The sequence below is a fragment of the Cricetulus griseus genome, chromosome 8, assembly GCF_003668045.3.
Source record: "Cricetulus griseus strain 17A/GY chromosome 8, alternate assembly CriGri-PICRH-1.0, whole genome shotgun sequence".
In the NCBI taxonomy this organism is placed as follows: domain Eukaryota; kingdom Metazoa; phylum Chordata; class Mammalia; order Rodentia; family Cricetidae; genus Cricetulus; species Cricetulus griseus.
The window spans coordinates 25098759-25117354 of NC_048601.1; the positions used below are offsets into that span (position 1 = coordinate 25098759).

General features: G+C 40.0%; 1 protein-coding gene across 6 annotated transcripts in view; it reads left to right on the plus strand.

The window, feature by feature from the left end:
• Positions 1–18596, plus strand: part of Erc1 (ELKS/RAB6-interacting/CAST family member 1) — a 307389-nt gene that overhangs the window by 88622 nt on the left and 200171 nt on the right. For all 6 annotated transcript variants that reach the window (XR_004770988.1, XM_027429286.2, XM_027429282.2 and 3 more), the window contains 3 exons: positions 2110–2250; positions 3248–3388; positions 7920–8113. Coding sequence is in view for 5 of the 6 variants with exons in the window: in XM_027429286.2 (XP_027285087.1) it covers positions 2110–2250; positions 3248–3388; positions 7920–8113 (476 nt within the window). In the remaining variant the exon portion in view is untranslated. The remainder of the gene's footprint in view (positions 1–2109; positions 2251–3247; positions 3389–7919; positions 8114–18596) is intronic.

An 18596-nucleotide genomic window follows, 5' to 3' on the forward strand; every position in this document is an offset into this window, starting at 1 on the left:
TTAGTTTATTTTACCTTTATGAGTACACTTGACTTTTTAAGGAATGGTTGAATGAAGAAATGGTCCAAACCATCTTAGAAGGTATTTTAGAGAATCTCCTTATGGTGTTTTTGTTTCTTCTTGTTCTTGTTTTTAGAAGAGGGCTTGTTTTGTGATGGAGGTCTCCTGTGCTCCTGTGGCTTAGGCTGGCCTCAGGGTTCTTTTTTTTTTTTCTTTTCAGATTTTTTTTTAATTTGAATTAGAAACAAGATTGTTTTACATGACAATCCCAGTTCCCTTCTCCCTCCCATCCTCCCCACCACCCCCCCCAACTAAAACCCTACCTATCACATATCCTTTCTGCTCCCCCTGGATGGTGAGGCCTTCCATAGGGTGTCATCAGAGTCTATCGTATCCTTTGGGATAGGGCCTAGGCCCATCCTGGTGTGTCTTGGCTCAGGGAGTATTCCTCTATGTGGAATGGGCTCCCAAAGTCCACACCTATGCTAGGGATAAGTACTGAACTTCTACAGGAGGTCTGGTAGATTTCCGAGGTTTCTTCACTGAAACCCATGTTCCTGGGGTCTGGATCAGTCCCATGCTAGTTTCCCAGCTATCAGTCTGGGGAGCAAGAGTTCCCCGATGTTCAGGTCAGCTGTTTCTGTGGGTTTCACCAGCCTGGTCTGGACCCCTTTGCTTTTCACTCGTCCTTTTCTGCATCTGGATTCCAGTTCAGATCAGTGATTAGTTGTGGGTGTCTGCTTCTACTTCCACCAGCTGCTATATGAGGGCTATAGGATGGCATATAAGTCAGTCATCAATCTCATTATCAGGGGTAGTCAGGGTTCTTTAGAGGAACAGAATTTATAGGATGAATTTATCATCTGTCTGTTTATCCATCCATCCATCCATCCATCCATCCATCCATCCATCCATCCATCCATCCATCCATCCATCCAGTGGGGATTTATTAGAATGGCTTACAGGCTGTGGTCCAGCTTATCCAATAATGGCTGTCTACCAACTGAAGGTCCAAGAATCCAGTAGTTGTTAACAATTCTGTATGTCTCAGCTACTCTTCATTATATGCCAGAATCTTGAAGAAGAAGAAGAAGAAGAAATGGACTTGCTAGTGAGAGTGAAAGCAAGCAAGCAAAGAGCGAGCTAGCTTCCTTCCATGTCCTTTACATAGGCTACCAGTAGAAGGTATGGCCCAGATTAATTCACCTCAAAATGTCTGGATTAATGGCGTATTTTCCCACCTCAAAGATCTGGATTAGAAATTGGGTCTTAAGGAAAAAAAATTCCCTCACCAGTATGCCCAGCCATTTGGGTTTTAGTTAATTCTAGGTGTAGTGCAGTTGACAACCAAGAATAACCCTTAACACTCAGGGTGGTCTTTAACACTTGATCCTCTTGTCTCCAATTCCCAAGTGTTGGGATTAAAGGGTTATCCCATTGTGCCATACTTTCCTTGAAATATTTAACTGGATTCCTTTTAGAGGTGTAAGGCAACATTCCTTAGGTCTTTTGGACTCAGAATGCTTTGATATGTTGCCAGAATGAAGGCATGTTCTATCACTATGTTTAGAAATACTACCCAGAAATATAATAAATTTCTCTAGCCTTCACACTTCATGAACACCAGGTAGCAGAATTTTTAGTTTTTCTACCTCGTCCTTGTCCTCTTTTATGTTAGATTATTGTATCATAGCTTCCCTCCCCCTTTTGATATATGAGTTATGAGCAATTCTATTGCTGTGTGGGTAGTGTATGTCAGTATCATTATGGTGAAGAAATATGTTATTCATTCTCCTAAGGGCATCCACATAACTTTTTTGTTACTTGAAAATTGAGTTTTGATGGCAATATTTCAAGAGAATGCTTTAGTGATATCTAATATTTGAAATGATAGGATACCACTATTGGAATTTAAAAATAAACAAAGTTGGGCATTTATTGGTTACAATAGGAAAAATGAGTTCTTTGAAAAGTGAATTCTTGAAGAGCTTATCATTGTCTTTTTAATAGAAGATAGAAGTGTTGAATTGGGTCGGAGGAAGCAGAGTATGTTCCATGATGTAAGTTCAAATGGGAGTTTCCTCATGACTTGGTGTGCTTTCCTTTTAGGAACGGACAATTGAAAGACTAAAGGAGCAGCGGGACAGAGATGAGCGAGAGAAGCAAGAGGAGATTGATACCTACAAAAAGGATCTTAAAGACTTGAAAGAGAAAGTCAGCCTGTTGCAAGGAGACCTCTCAGAGAAGGAGGTTAGGATTACCAAAGGAGTTACTCAGTTTGCTTAGTCATTGTGTTGTATGTATCTGCTTCTGTCTGCATTGTGCAGTATTCTGTGGTAGGCTTTCTAGATGCTCAGGAAGCTCTGAGGGCTACAATAGATTGCTCATCTCTTCCTAGTTCTTTACTTTACTACCTTGTTCTCTGGTCCATGAGTTGGTTTCTTATGTGGTACCAATACTTTTGCAGATCCTAGAGTAACTGCAGCCTAGTTATTTATGGAGAAACACTGTTAACAGTAAGAAAAGCGACACACAAAAGGAAGAAATGTAATTATAACCACTATTAGAAACATAATCACCTATAATTAATGCAACCATGAATTTTTATCTTATTTTTTAATAATACTGTTAGTACAACTTAGATAGCTAAAAAGAGGAATGCTGTGTGATGAGTAATCCAGTAGGTTTGTCTAATAACTTTAGGAAAATTTATAGAAGTAAGTTTCTATAAGAACTTACTACTAAAACAGGGGTCGGAAATCACATTCAAGTTAGTGTAGTTACTAAGTTTGGCTACTTATGTTCTAAAAGCTTAGTCTCCTTTTATTTTGTAAAGATAAGTACTTTAGGTTAGAACTCCTCTGTTTTGAGGCCGGGCCCTCTTTATCTCCAGCTGGCCTTCAACTTCTGATCCTCCTGCCTTCACCTCCAGAGTGCTAGAATTACAAATGTGTTCTGTGCCTGGTTTATGTGGTACTGGAAATTGGACCCAGAACTTGATGCATGTCAGGAAAGCTTTTTACCTGAACTGTCCCCAGTCATTTTTTAAGACTCTGTATGTCACTGTTCATTTAGTCCTGAGGATCAACCTTATTTTAATTAACGTCTGGAAGCTAAAGCTAATCCTGTTTTATAGTTCATGGATGTTCTTGAAATGGAAACTTCCAGACACTATGAATAAAAATTTGAAAAATTAAATCTACATTTTATTCACTGTATTTATCTGAATATGTCTTGCTGCTTTTAGGCTTCTCTTCTGGATCTCAAAGAACATGCTTCTTCCCTGGCTTCCTCAGGACTGAAAAAGGACTCACGGCTCAAGACCCTAGAAATTGCTCTTGAGCAAAAGAAGGAAGAGTGCCTGAAAATGGAATCGCAGCTGAAGAAGGTCCAAGAGAGAGTTCCCATTCTCATTTTTCTTTACTTAAGAACACTGTAGATAGCTCTATGTCAGCCCCCCATCCCTCCAGATTGAAGTGACAATACAAATTTTACAGTTATGTTCATTTTTTTAGTGGTTAGAGGTATGTATGGTTTTGTAGCTGTGACCAAACACCTAAGATACCCAACATTAAAATAGGAAAGATTTATTTGGATTTACAGTTTGAGAGATTATAGTCCTTGGTTGGATCATCCCATTGCCTTTAGTTTTTAGTGAGGCAGAGCATCACAATCACCAGAAAAGCAGATAGGAGTGAGGACAGTGTTCCTTTAAGGTCATGTTCCTGGTGACCTGCTTCCTTTACTGAGATCCTGAGTGTCAGTCTCTTAGGATTGCTATCACATTATGGATCTATGATTAACCTACACATTAGTCAGAGCCCTCCTGACGTACCCACTCACTTCCCAATCACCCTAGTTCTGAATATCTCATTGGCAAATCAAGCCTTCAGCTCATGACTTTGGGAGGAGGAAGACTTTCATCTCTGAAAGACAGCTTCTAGAAGGTTCCTACAGACTGCTCTTTGCTTATCCAGGGCTACTTCTTTTTCCTTTTGTTTTTACCATGCTGTAGCTTCTAATCACCCCAGTTTAGTCTAGGATTTTGCAAGTGCATTAGCATCCTGGCCTTTCACTAGAATCTTCTTTGAAGTCTGTGCTTAGTCTATATTTTCTTTCTAGTTATTTTGACAGTCTCATGATATATATTGTACATATTGATTACTATCATCTTCTGTCTCCTTTCTATCCCTTTTACTCTCCCCTATGTTCCTTTCTCACATGCATTTTTAGTTTTGTTTTAATACACTGAGTTTAAAGCTGATGGCTTGGTTTACTTTCCATTTCTATGATAAACACTTTGATCATAAGCAACAGGAAGAGGTAAGGATTTACTTCATATAGCTTACGGTCCATCATGAAGGGAAATGAGGGCAAGAATTGAGGCAGGAACTGAGGAAGAGGCCAAGGAAGGATGGTTAATCTCCATAGCTTACTATACAACCAAGGAGCATCTGCCCAGGGGTGACATTGCCCACATGGGCTGAGCCTTGCCACATCAATAATTAGTTAAGAAAATACCCCACAGATTAAGGCAGTTTTATGGAGGCAATTTCTCAATTGAGATTCCTTCTTCCTAGATGATTCTAACTTGTGTCAAGTTGATAAACAAAGCAGCACACTGGGTTGTATGACCATGGTTTGGTATTATTCATTGGAACATGTTGATCTCATCAGTGCTGATCACAATGTTTGCCAACACCTGGAATCCATCAGCAGGATTGGGCAGGGCCACACAGGCCCCCTCCACAATCTATGTTTGACTTGACAGTAGGCTAATCTCATGGAGGCCTACTGCCGGCAACCACTGCTATATGGGATCGTGATTGCATTGACTATATCATGCCCACAAGATAGCGTTTTATAGTTTTTGTCCGTATGTCCCAGCCCTTGCATTCTTCATACTTCCTCTTCTGTAATGTTGCCTGAATCTGAGAGGAGGAGGTATGAGTGTCCCGTTGGGGGTGTGAGCACTCAACCATCACTTTTTTGTTAGTTATCTTGAGCAACCATGAGTCCTTTGCATTTTGCCAACTTTCATTCCAAAGAGAAGTTTCTCAAAACCCTGTTACCCCCCCCCCCAAGAAAAAAGAGTAGTATTTATATGTGAGTGTAATTAGAGGTATTTAGAAGGCAGCTTGGCATTATGTTAACTTAGCTAAACACAGTATTAAGTTACTCCTTGGGTATAAGACCTTCTTAGTTAGTCCTGGTTCTTTAGCTGTGTTTATAGCATCAGGCATGAAATACTTTTCATGGAGTGTGCTTCAAAACTGATTAATCAGAGAGTGCTTGGTTTTCCCCATAACATTAGTGCCACTATGCACTAGGGGCATTTGCCTGGCAAGTTGGTATTGTAGTTCATAGTGGTCTCAGCTGGATAAGACCATTGATGCCTTTTATCTCTTAGTAGTCTGCATTGTACTCTTGTACTATGAAAGCTGGCTAGCAGAGAGGACACTTCCAGCTCAGTTCTAGTTTGATTTCTTTGAATTGGCATTACGTCTTTCTTTTGTCTTACTGCTATTTCTAGGACTTAGTACTATGTTGAATTGCAATACAGAGTGGTTACCCTTGTCTCCTTCCTGATTTTAGCAAGAATGCTTGGAGTTTTTCCTCCATGTAGGATCATGTTGTTTACATTTGTTGTTTGTAACACTGACTTGGTAAATCTCACTCTTTTTGAGTTTGTATGATTTTTAAAAAGTTATACTTAGCCAGCAAAGCCTAGTAAATCACAGGGTCTAGGGTGTAGAAGACCCCTCCATGGAAATGACATTTAACCAACTGGTGACCTCAAAGTTAGAATACCCTCAAATGTATGAAGCCCAGGCCACTGGTATTTATACTTTCACATTTATAGCATAAGCAATAGTTATACTTAACTCTATAGATTTATTTCCATGGCATTGATTAGAAGTTGTTGTTGATACTTGTTTGTCTTTTTGTTGCCTCTACCCCAAACCTCTTTCTGTTTCCTATTTCCTATTATCTGTGTGAGTGCGTGTGTGTGTGTGTGTGTGAGTGCGTGTGTGCGTGCGTGCGTGCGTGCGTGCGTGCGTGTAGTGGGGATGTCTTTATTTATTCCTGCTCTTGTTTGAGTCTTCAGTTTTCTCTTTTGCTTCCTCTTGATTTATACATATGGTGAGCATTCTGTGAAATACCTCATGACCTCCTCCTTGCTGTTAGACACACTGTATTAAAAGAGTCACTGTGGCTTTCTCCTATCCATGAGAGAATGATCAACACAGGAATTCCGCTCCTCCTTCAACTACAAAACTGACAAACAATAAGATACAAACTATTTCAGACAGTTGAAGAACAGTGGTCTCTGTTGGTTTTCTAACCTTGCATAGTTATTTCTCAAGGAAAGGGTAGGGTAATAAGTGTTGAAGAGAGTAAATTTTTCCTCATCACTGGAAATGGAAGCTTAAACAAATGAACTTGGTGACATACTCTCAAAAATATAGATAATACTTTCATAAAAGATTAAACTTAATTAATACAAACTTTTCTCATTTATTTATGCTACTTTGTGTCACGTTTTCCTAAAATATTTTATGGAGAATTTCTCTTCCCCCCCAATGTTTTTGAAATATTCTGAGATGTAATATATGTTTCTGCTTATTGAATAAGAAAAAGTGTGATGTCTTAGCCTTTATCTTTATATGTATGTAGCTTTAGAAATTTGGGAGAAGGAATATTTTGGTTTGCTTTGAGCCATTTGAAACGATCCCCAGCTGCTGGTACTGTTTTGACAGTTACAGACCTTTTGGAAGTGAAGTCTGGGTGGCAGAAGTAGGTCACTAAAATGCTTAGGTTTTTAGGTTTTAGCCAGGTTATGCATGTAACTGAGCTCTCTGCTTCCCATCTGTCCCAGCATGTCACAGGTTATGCTGTATACTTCTAGCTCCTAGCACCATGGATGGAGCCACAACAGCTGTTACTTCTCCATGATAGATTTTACCCTTGAACAGGAGCCAAAACAATCCTGGCTTCCTTTAAATTTTTTTCAGTATTCTGCAAAAACAACAAGAAAATTAATGCAATGAGTAATTTGAAAATTAATTTTTAATTATATTTACAGTAAACTTTAAAATGTATTGGCTTTATTGGGTGCCTTTTTACAACAGAAACCTGAACAATATGTCTTTTCTTAGTTATTAGAGTGGGTCTTGCTTTTTAACTTCATTTGTCAGTCCCCAGGTTATCTTGTAAAATTCTGAACTTTTTACTTTATCAAAATACATTTGAGAGTAGCTATTCTCCCCCCACCCCCACTTCATTTTCAAGACTCACTATGTAAGTCTGGCTGTCCTAGAACTCACTATGTGGACCAGGCTGACTTTGAACACACAGAGATCCACCTGCCTCTGCCTCCCAAGTGCCTGGATTATGCCCAGTTGGGAGTATCTGTTTTCTTAATCCAGTTGCATTTGCACAGCATATGATTCTAAATGCTGTAGACCATACAATTTATACATTTGGCAAAGCCACATATAGAAGAAGGAAATTTGGTTAGGCCCAAGGAACTAAGTCTCAGCATTGATGTAAGAGGAGTACGATCAGAATTTATAGCCCTCCAATGCTGTCTTCATTAATCTTATTCAACCCTGAAGCATCAATTGGGTTATGATGAGTTTTGACCTCATAATAAATACTCTAAGATAAAATATTTTTAAAAGAAATCAATTTGTAAACTAAAATAATTCCCCATTTATTAATAATATTTTCCTTATGTAATCCTTAAGCAGAGAAAGGCCATTAGAAATTGAAGATTAGCCATTTAAATAGTTGATAGCACTGTGTTTACATTGAAATACAAATAGTTTTTTGGGCGTGGTTTGCTCACTGCCACTGTGCCTGTATTGGCTAGACTTTGAAAATAAATTCTTTTTTTTTTTTTTTTTTTTTGGCAGGCTCATGAAGCAACATTGGAAGCCAGAGCCAGTCCAGAGATGAGTGATCGAATACAGCAATTAGAGAGAGAGATTGCCAGGTACAAAGATGAATCCAGCAAGGCCCAGACAGAAGTTGACCGCCTCTTGGAAATCTTGAAAGAAGTGGAAAATGAGAAGAATGACAAAGATAAGAAGATAGCTGAATTAGAGAGGTAAGAGAAGGGAAGCTAAGTGAGAATCACTGTGGCAGAAAAATTAAAGTATGGTTTTACAACTTTTGATGAAATGGTGTTTTCATCTACCCATGAATTAGGTTTTCCAATGCTTTTTACTACGTTATTATCTACTTCTAAGTCAGTGTAAATTTTTTGTTATAGTCCCTAAAAGATGCCATAAAATGGAGATACAGTGAGAAACTATTACTTGAGCACCACTGACTAGAGAAAATATCATTGGATAAGGGCTATTTCTCCTAGATATTCAAGAGAGTATAAAGAGATTCTTGGTTTTATCATTGCTCTGTATAACGAGTGAATGATCCCCAAGTATAAGAAGTTGATATCTTACCCTAGGCTTAGAGCTCTGTTGCTGAGCTGATGCTGTTTTGGCCTGTGGGTTTTTAGAATGCATAATTTAGAGTGCTGGGAAGCAAATGATTTGATTATATCAGTTCATTCATCAAAATTCAGAGGGACATTATGGTGATAATAATGTACAAGACTCATAGGTGATTCCTATCAGGTTTGAATTTTGAAATCTTACATTGGGTTGTATTTGAAAAGAGCCTACCAGATAGATAGCTGTCTTGGAATATGTTTTGTCTTTTATACAGAAGACCAAGTATATAGTCTATTATTGCCATCTCCATTTAAATGGTCTATTTAACTTAATCTCACAGGTACACGTAAACTCCTTTTCTAATAGAACTTCATAGTTACCACATTCTTCTTGACACCCACAAAGATTGACAGTAACTGGATGAAGTCACTAATTCACATAGATCTTTAGAAACTTGATTCAGAAATAATTTATTTTCATTTTCTTCAAAGCTAGGAAGTAGCAGATATCATCTTTAAATTGTTTACTAAGATTTAAAGTTTGGGAGTTAGTAGTAGCCTTGATATTTCCCTTCAAGTTTCTCCTAATCCATAGACTTGATTCCTTCAGTAAACCAAAAATGCATATAATAGGGTCTCATTTTTGCCTATACATCTCTTTAGTTTGATATTAAGTTTCTGCATAATCTATAGTTCTTGATTATTTATGTATTTTTATGTACACGAGTGTTTTGTCTACATGTTATGTATGTGCACCACATGCATGCCTGGTGCCCTTGGATGTTACAAAAGGTTGTGGGATCCCCTGAATCTGGAGTTACAAATGATTTTGAGTCACCATGTGGGTGCTGGGAATCTAACCCGGGTCTTCTGGAAGAGCAGCCATTGTTTTTAACTACTGAGCCATCACCCCAGCCCCTTTGATAAATCTAGATTTCAAAACTACTAGAGCATCCAAGAATATAGATTATGTGCATTTTCATTTATCTTGATCTCTGCATGTCTCCCCTTCCACAGCATGTTTGTGTGCAGACACTTACTTTAATCTGTACTGTGGATCAGTTATCATTGAGGAAAGCCAGGGCAGGCACTCAAGCAGAAATCTGGAGGCAGAAACCAAAGCAGAGGTCATGGAGGAACATTGCTTACTGGCTCGCTCTCAGGTGGCTCACCCATTTTCCATTCCTGTACAATCCAGGTCCACCTTTGTGGAAGTGGCCCTGGCCCATTGTGTGCTAAGCTGATGGAGGTAATTCTTCAGTTGACATTCCCTCTTTCCAGATAGCTCTAGTTTGTGTCACATTTGGGAAAAATAACCAGCATATCTCAGGAAACTGAATACTGTAACTGAAAATGTTTCCTCTACACTTCGCCTGAATTTCCATATGGATTCATAATGAATAGACTTTTTTCTGGTGTTAAATGTAGAGGGAAAAATGATAGAAACCGATTTCAGAAGAACTGGTTTTGCCTGCCCTTTTAGTCACTAAATACTCATGTGTTGGTAGTACCTTGGGGCATTGTCTCCTGTGCCTTATGTCATATTTTGCTTTACAGCTCTGTGTTAACCGAAATTAATTTTTCTTCTAATATCTCCACAGTTAGTCTATGCGCCAATATTTCTGCTCCTGGAGTTGATTCTGATTTGCTTAATAAATCATTGTGTTTGTTTCTGGTAACTAAGTATGCATCAGTGATTTGAGAGAAAGAACAGGAGGCTCTGGGAAATGGTTTTTTTATGGAGAAAGACTAGCAAGAAGAAAGGTGGCCCTCTTTCTCTTGGATAGTCTCATGTTTGGGCATGATGCATAGAACTACTGTGGCTACCTTGTCTCAGCCTAAAGTAAAACCAATATCATGAAGGTGATTGAGTCAAGAAAAGCACAGAGAAAATTACAGTCTGGGTAGACCTCCATCCCTGCTTATAGCTGGCAAGAAAAAGAATGAGGGCTGGAGCTGGAGGCACACTGCTTTTGCTCATGGTGCCTTGAATCTTTGTTGTTCACGTTTTCGTGCCTTTCATCATAAGAATAGGGAAGGGCTGGATCAGAAGAAACAACCTTGACTGGTGGCCTAGGCTTAGGTCTTGCCCTGCATCTTTATAGCATCTTCCAGATAGTCTGATCCTTTTATATTACCAGTAGGAAAACAAGACGGGTAAAATTGGCAGGATCAAAGTCACTACTCAGCCCTCCTGGCTCATTAAGGATTAAGGTACAATTCTACATCTAATGGTTATACATTTATTAGTGCTGTCTTCTCTAGAACGACAGTGTTGTCCTTGAGAGAGCACATTATGTCTGAACCTCTCAGAAGAACCAGTACAGATACTCTGAAATCCACATGAAATGAATTGAAATTACTATTTAATTTATTATTGCTTGCAAAAAGAGAGGAATTATGAATGCTTGATAGGCCACCAGCTAGCTATCTTTTCTCTAGGAAACTGCCAAGACTCCTCTTGAATGACATGGAATCTAGAACACACACCATTTTCTTGATTCATTCATTTTCTAGAGTCTGTCCTGACACTGGAGGGTAAGGGAAGGACTCATTACTTGAGAGAAGGACTCATTACTGCATAAAGATGCAGACTCTTACTTTATCTCAACCGACTGTTGTAGATATTACAAAATATATTATTTTAAAGAAACAAAATGAAATAAACTAAGAAAAGAGAAAACTGTACAGAGACAGAATTTGGAACCAAAGATTATTTCTGAAGCTCCTAGCTGTCTTATTATTTAAACCAGTTCAGATTGATATTTATGTTTAGTGTTGTAGCCAGACCCCCCTCCAAATAGCAGAAACAAACAATTTGAACAAATGTAAAGGGTGTGTCTTTTTACTGTTGTTGTTTTTGTCTTGTTTAAGCATGTAAGTAGGACATGCTGACACATGCTTGTAAACCTAGTGCTGGCTGAGGCAAGAGGAATGAGAGTGCTAGGCCAATATGGGCTACATAGAGAAAATAGTATCAAAAGACCCTTAAACAAAACGACAAATGACATACCAGCAAACAAAACAATAAACCAGACAAAAAGAAAAATTAGAATTGAAATGGCTAGAAGTAGAAGCAATATGGGGCCATCCTGTAATTGGGGCTTGTCTATATCGAATCACTTTTGAATAATAAGTAATATCAGCACTGTTTTAATTACTTCTGTCAGGGCCAAGGAAATGGCTCTGTGGATAAGAGTGGGTAAGTGTGAGGACCTGAGCTCAATCCCCAGTAGAGAAAAAAAAAATCATATGTGTAGCCATATGTGTACCTAGAACTCTAGCACTGTGGAGATGGAGACAGGAAGGTCACGAAGAATAGGGCTTGCTGTCCAGCCAGTGTAGCTAAAACAGTAACCCCAGGTTCAGTGAGAGGGCCTGTACAAGGGAGGAAAATGGGTGATAGAGCAGAGGATGCCTGATGGGCTTCTCTGGCTTCTGAATGGCCTTGTGCCCTAGCACACACATAAATAAGACATCATAGCCCAAAGCAGTGGCTTTATTTTTTAGAATGTCCATATGTATCTCTCTGTGTGAAAATTTTTATTTTGATGTGTTTTGCCCACATGTATGTTTGGGCACTGCATGTACAGTGCCCACAGAAGCCAGAAGGCTCCCTGGAACTGGAGTTACAAATTGCTGTGATCCACCACATGGGTGCTGGGAATTGAACCTAGTTTTCTTTTTTTGAAAGAGCAGCCAATGCTCTTAACTTCTGAGCCACCTCTGCAGCAAGTTCGCATAGATTTAATTCCTATATGTTGTGTGTTTGTTTCAGTCTGGATATTGATTAAGAGAGACCCTTCCCTGAAGAAGATGCCTCTGACCTGATTTTGGGGCTAGGCAGCTTGTGAATTTGGGGATACATTTTTGCCTCTTTTTCTATTGATATTTATTGCCTTCTTCCTCTAATGCAGTGGCTCTCAACATGTGGATCTCAACCTTTGGAGGTCACATATCAGATATCCTGCATAATAGATATTTACCTGACAATTCATATTAGTAGCAAAATTGCAGTAATGAAGTAGCAATGAAATAATTTTATGGTTGGGGTCATCACAATATGAGGAACTGTATTAAAGGGTTGCAGCCTTAGGAAGGTTGAGAACCCCTGCCCCTAGTGTTTGCTTCTTTTGATCATCAACGTTATGCTCCATTACTTGGCCCATATTAAGAGCCTAGTATGCTGAGTGAATGGGTTCATCATTGTAAGAAAACCACCACAAGGCAACTTTTTTTGACATATCCTCCCTCAAATGCAAAGGTAAAGTTGGCAAGGGAGCATGTCTCATACCCAATGTCTCTTCTGGCTATTCTCTTGCTTCTACTCTTTCCCTACTCCTTCCACTCTGGTTTCCTGAAGTTCTAGTGCAGAGTCTACTCTGCAGGTCTGCCCCTTTAAAGAATATAAAAGCAGTGGTCACCCTGTAGAGCCAGCCATGTCTATTATGGAATATGACTTGAAAGTTAATGAGAAATATTGTCCAACATGCCCTGTTTACCACGCACCTTGGTGCTTTTCCCAGATGGTCACTTTTAGGTTATGTACTCCTTACTAGGGTTTAGCTTCCTGGATCTTTTGTGTCTGACTAGAGAGCAAGAATATACAACTGTGATCTTAGAAGAGTGTCCCCACATCCTGGCACAGTGCCATCACCTTTTTCCTGCTCCTCTCTTCAGTAGAATTCACAGTAAAAACAAGCTTTGCTTCTCAGCCACACAGCAAATGGCTCCAGGGGAGAGCACAGTAGGGTGATGAGAGACCTAAGTTTAAAATTGGCTTCCCTTGCTGACTGCAGGTGGTCTTTACTAGCCACCTATCTTCCTAGGCCTCAGGTAAAAGTGAGGATGTCACCTTATAGGTAACAATGTGAAGGAAATGAGTTATTGTGTACTAATGCCTGATAGTCAGTTGTTAGGCATAGTTTGGTTTGGTTTTTCTTCCAGAATTAGATTATCCCAGCTTGATCTTGGAACAGAAAAGGGAGAACAGTAAACTTTTATTGTTTTAAATCAAAATCCAAAGAAGGTTGGCAAGAGGAGCCCTGCCCCAAATGAAATTTGGAGGAGTCCAAACTACCTGATATGGGGTAGAAATGACTTTAAAGTAAGAAAAGTGTTGTGTCTCATAAATGTCAAGAAATCCTAATTTTGGAAACTGACCGGGCCATCAGCAAGTGATGGTAGATGGTGTACACAAAGGAGCCTGTGCCGAGGAGGATGATTATGACAGAAAAGGTGCTGAGGGTGTAGATGGACAGCTGCTTCTCGGAGGCTTCCCAGATGAGGCAATGGTAGGGACCAGGGCATTCACTGGTGCTACAATAAAAGCTGTTTTGGCTTATCATGGGCAGGTGTTTGAATGTGATCAGGCAAAAAGACACAGTCTGGATGCTGACCTGCAGGAGGAAGTGGAGCAGATTCAAATATAACAGTTCCCTTTCCTCGTGAAACTTTAGGAAGGATATCTTCTGGGAGGGGCTCAGCTTCCTGATTGCCTCCATGGAGCCCTTCTCCATTTCCCCTGTGTTCTCTGGTTCCTGCACAGACTTCTCCTTTACCTTGTTGTGCTTATGCCGAATCTGAGCCATGAAGAATTCCATGAGGAAGAACAAGGTTATGAAGATGAAATAGAAGTAGCACCACATTTCTGAAAAGGGAATGGTAAACAGTTGTTCAAAGCACTCCATAAGACAAGGGTAGGCAATATTTTCATGGCATTTGAAATCTTCATAGATGTGTTGCCATGGCAGCCGGACCACATATACCACCATGCTGTATACTGAGATTAGTGCTAACCACAGTGTCCGCCCAGCATAGTAGCCAGATTGGTCACTTGCCACTGAGTACAGCACAGGGATTACTCCAATCATCAATGCAGACTCCATGTCTTCTGATTCTAGGACACTGATGGAACTAGAGACCAGAGCTCTTGACAGCGCCCTAGGAAGGAAAGCAAAGACAAGTTGGGGTCAGAAAGTAAGAACAGATTCTGAACAGACTGACTACATCCACAAAGCCCGAGACCTGCTGAAGTTTTAAATCAGTTTGCATCTCTCAGATTCTCCCCAGTTGAACTCCTTTCCACAAGCAGTCACTGCCTTCCTATGGTGTCCTATCTCTTCAGTTCCACCTAGGGCCTCTGGCCACTAAGCATTCCTGCTGTGTAAAGATTACAAATGTAGTATCCCATTTTCTTGCTAGATTATGGAGTGCTTGAGGCTATAAGCCAACATTTACAAGCCATATTATCCAGGGTGATGCATCAGCATAATGTGGCCTTCATTACATAAACATTTCCCATTGTACCTGTCTATTCTAGGTTTACTATTGAAAATTTATATTTTTGTCCCTTGCCCAGGAAAATTCCCAAGACTTAAGAAAATAACACATTCTTGTCTTTCTGGCTGCTAAGCCCACAGGACACATGGCTAACGTTCACTCTCTTCTGTGTACAGCTCTTGAGGTACAACTGCCACCATAATTTTATAGTAATGTTCTCCATTCATAGACTGTAGGTACAGTGTGTGCTTTGTGTTAGTGGGTTAGGTGTACCATCTGCATTTGTTTTTTTGGATGATAATTTGGATATTTGTATTTGTGTCTCTTTTTCTCCATCTCCCCTCCCCTCCTGTGGTGAATGTGTTTGTGTATGTGTGCATGCATGGTTGTACACTTGTGCTTTATTGGGGTCAAACCCAGGCCCTCACATATGCTAAATAGTAATCTTCCGCTCTTTATTTTTATTTTGAAATAAAACAAGATCTCACAGTGTAGCTCAGGCTAGCCTTGAATTTGTTGTTGTCCTGCCTCAGCCTCTGGAGTGCTAGAATTATTGGAATATGCTTTTTCCTGATTTACCTTACACATACTCTTTTATATGATGGTGACCAATCATTTAAGCTTGTAATAGTTAATAGATGCTTTGAGGTTTTTATTAGGGTAAAATATTCTTAGTATAAATTCCATTTTTGACCCTAGCGGTGGTGGCACATGCCCTTAGTCCCAGCTCTTGGGAGACAGAGGTAGGCAGATCTCAGTGAGTTCAAGGCCAGCCTGGTCTACATGAGCAAGTTCCAGGACAGCCAGGGTGGTTACACAGAGAAACCCTGTCTTGAGAAACTAAAAAATACATGACTATCAACTCTACTCATCTACCAAATGATTTTATATTCTCACAATGAAACTCTACCCAAGAAACATTGATTGTCCTTCCTCTTTGAAGATTACCACATTGCTTTGTAGTATTCAGATTTGTAGTTTTCCTTCCATTTAAGAGTTTGTATATGTGCACTGTGTGAGCCGACAGTGGAGCAGTTGTACAGGTACCAAGAGTGGTAGGCTCCAGAGTGAACTCATGGACACAGCACTTGCTGATGCGTCAGGCAAAGGGGAGAAGAAGTAGATGAGGACAAGGGAGTGTGAAGACTTTAGGTAAACACTTGTGTACCAGGCTCTTTACTATAAATTGACAGTTATGGGCTGGGCATAATTATTCTTGTGTTTTAGTTAAGAATACTGAAGTCCAGTTTTCTTTAAGGGGCTGGCCGCTAGGAGTTTGAACATGATCCAGGGAGTGTATGGACAACACAAATTGGACTTGCTATATATTTCTTCTTCTTCTTCTTCTTCTTCTTCTTCTTCTTCTTCTTCTTCTTCTTCTTCTTCTTCTTCTTCTTCTTCTTCTTCTTCTTCTTCTTCTTCTTCTTCTTCTTCTTCTATCCTTTCTTCTTTCTTCTTCTTTTTAGAGGAAGGGCAGTCACAAGGATGAGGGGGGTGGTTCTGGGAGGACTGGGAAGTGAGTATGATCAGGGTGCATTATATGAAATTCTCAAGTAATCAATACAAACATTATGCTGGGCAAAAAAAACAAAAAACAAAAATAAAAACAAAAACAAAACAAAAACAAAACCTGAGACCTAATTCTGCTCAGCAGACTTACTTCTAAAGTGATTTATTGGCAGTTAGGTTGTTCTGCTGCTGGGTCACAGCTCAGAGTCCCTTGTACTTGACTTTTTGCAGTAGTGTAGCTGTACTGGGAGCCTTTGGCCCAGCCCACCAACTGTCACTCTGCCAACTGCTTTAGAATTTCTCAAGAAGCTACCCTTTTGTCTGGGCCACCTGGCAGTCTCCGTGGGCTCCACCAATCAGCAGAATGCAGGGAAATCTCCAGATTAGCCTTCTTGATTCAGAAGGAGCCTGCTGTCAAGATTTGGTCAGGGTTCTGATGCCATTTCTGTGTAGATGTGCTCTTTTTCTTCAGTCTGTGCCTGTGTTTTCAGTGGTGTGAATTTGGGAGTGATGATCAGCAGGCTCACCAGACACTATCAGCCCCTTCTCTTTTGTCTTTTAGTTCTTCAACCTCTAGATTGTGCGTTGATGTGTGTGCATGCTCACAAAGTGTACATGTGAGTATGATTCACACTCACATGTTTGGGAACCAGAGATCAACTTTAGTTATCATTCCTCAGGCACAAGCCACCTTACTCTTTGGCAGCAAAGTCACTTACTTGGCCTAGAATTCACTGATTAGGCTAGGTTGGCTGGCCAGTGTGTACCAGGGATGGGACCTGTCACTACTACCCTAATGCTGGGATTACAAACGTGTTAAATAAGCTTGGCTTTTTTTTTTTTTTTTTTTTTTAATGTGAGGTCTGAGAATTGAACTCAGGTTTTCATGCTTGCACAACAAGCATTTTGCTGACTGAGTTATCTCCTATCCTAACATCAGTTTCTACATTTTCCTTATCACCTGCTTTAAAACTGAAAGCACAGGGGCCAGAGAGATGGCTCAGAGGTTAAGAGCATTGGCTGCTCTTCCCAGGGTCCTGAGTTCAATTCCCAGCAACCACATGGTGGCTCACAACCATCTGTAATGAGATCTGGTGCCCTCTTCTGGCCTGGAGACATACATGCAGGCCTAACTCTGTATACATATTAAATAAATAAATCTTAAAAAACAAAAAAACAAAACAAAAAACCTGAAAGCACAGAGAGTATTAGCCAAAACCCTTGTCTATTCTTATGATTATTGCTCCTTCTTCTTGGTCACAATGATAGACTCTGTCCCTTACTTTTGTACAGTCACTCTCTCCAATGAACTCCAAATTGGCTTAGAGACTTTGTCTATTACTCAGCATACCCATGATTCCCCCAGCTTCTGCTCGTCTGCTAGAACCCTCCCCTGATTAGCATGGAAGCCATCTCTTGCATACTGTAGCCCCCACTTTTACAGTGAAACTCCTTGAAAGAATTGACTGTTGTCTTAGTGTTCTATTTCTGTGAAGAGACACTATGATTACAGCAAATCTATTTCTTTCTTTTTTCATTTCTTTTCTTTTTTTTTTTTTTTGAAACCAGAACCTTTTATTTTATGATTGACTGAAATCCTTAAGATGAACTGGATGCTGCAACAGCTGCCCTCTTGGATTTAGGTGTTGTCCCTTCACGAAATCCATGTCTGAATTCTTTTTCTTCTTCTTCTTCTTCTTCTTCTTCTTCTTCTTCTTCTTCTTCTTCTTCTTCTTCTTCTTCTTCTTCTTCTTCTTCTTCTTCTTCTTCTTCTTCTTCTTCTTCTTCTTCTTCTTCTTCTTCTTCTTCTTCTTCTTCTTCTTCTTCTTTTTTTGAGACAGGGTTTCTCTGTGTAGCTTTGGAGCCTATCCTGGCACTAGCTCTGGAGACCAGGCTGGCCTCGAACTCACAGAGATCTGCCTGCCTCTGCCTCCCGAGTGCTGGGATTAAAGGTGTGCACTACCAATGCCCAACTGTGTCTGAATCTTCAATAGACAATTTTTAGGTGCATCATCCGCTCAAGTCCCGGTAGTGTTTCATTTCTTAGCCTTGGCACTCCAGTTATACTTTCTCTTGTGCTTGGCAGAGTAGCCATTTTTGCCACAAGTGAACTTCTGAAGGTGGTAGGCCCTAGAGCCACAGTGGCGGCACAGTGTGTGCCTCTTATTGCAAAGCTTTCCAAAGGATGACGTTCCTTTCTTTATCTTGCTTCTACCCTACAGCAATTCTTATAAAAGAAAACTTTTAATTGGGGCTGGCTTACAGTTCTGCAGGCAGACATGGTGCTGGAGAAGTAGCTGAGAGTTGTACATCTGCACCTGCAAGCAGCAGGAAGAGAGAGTGAGAC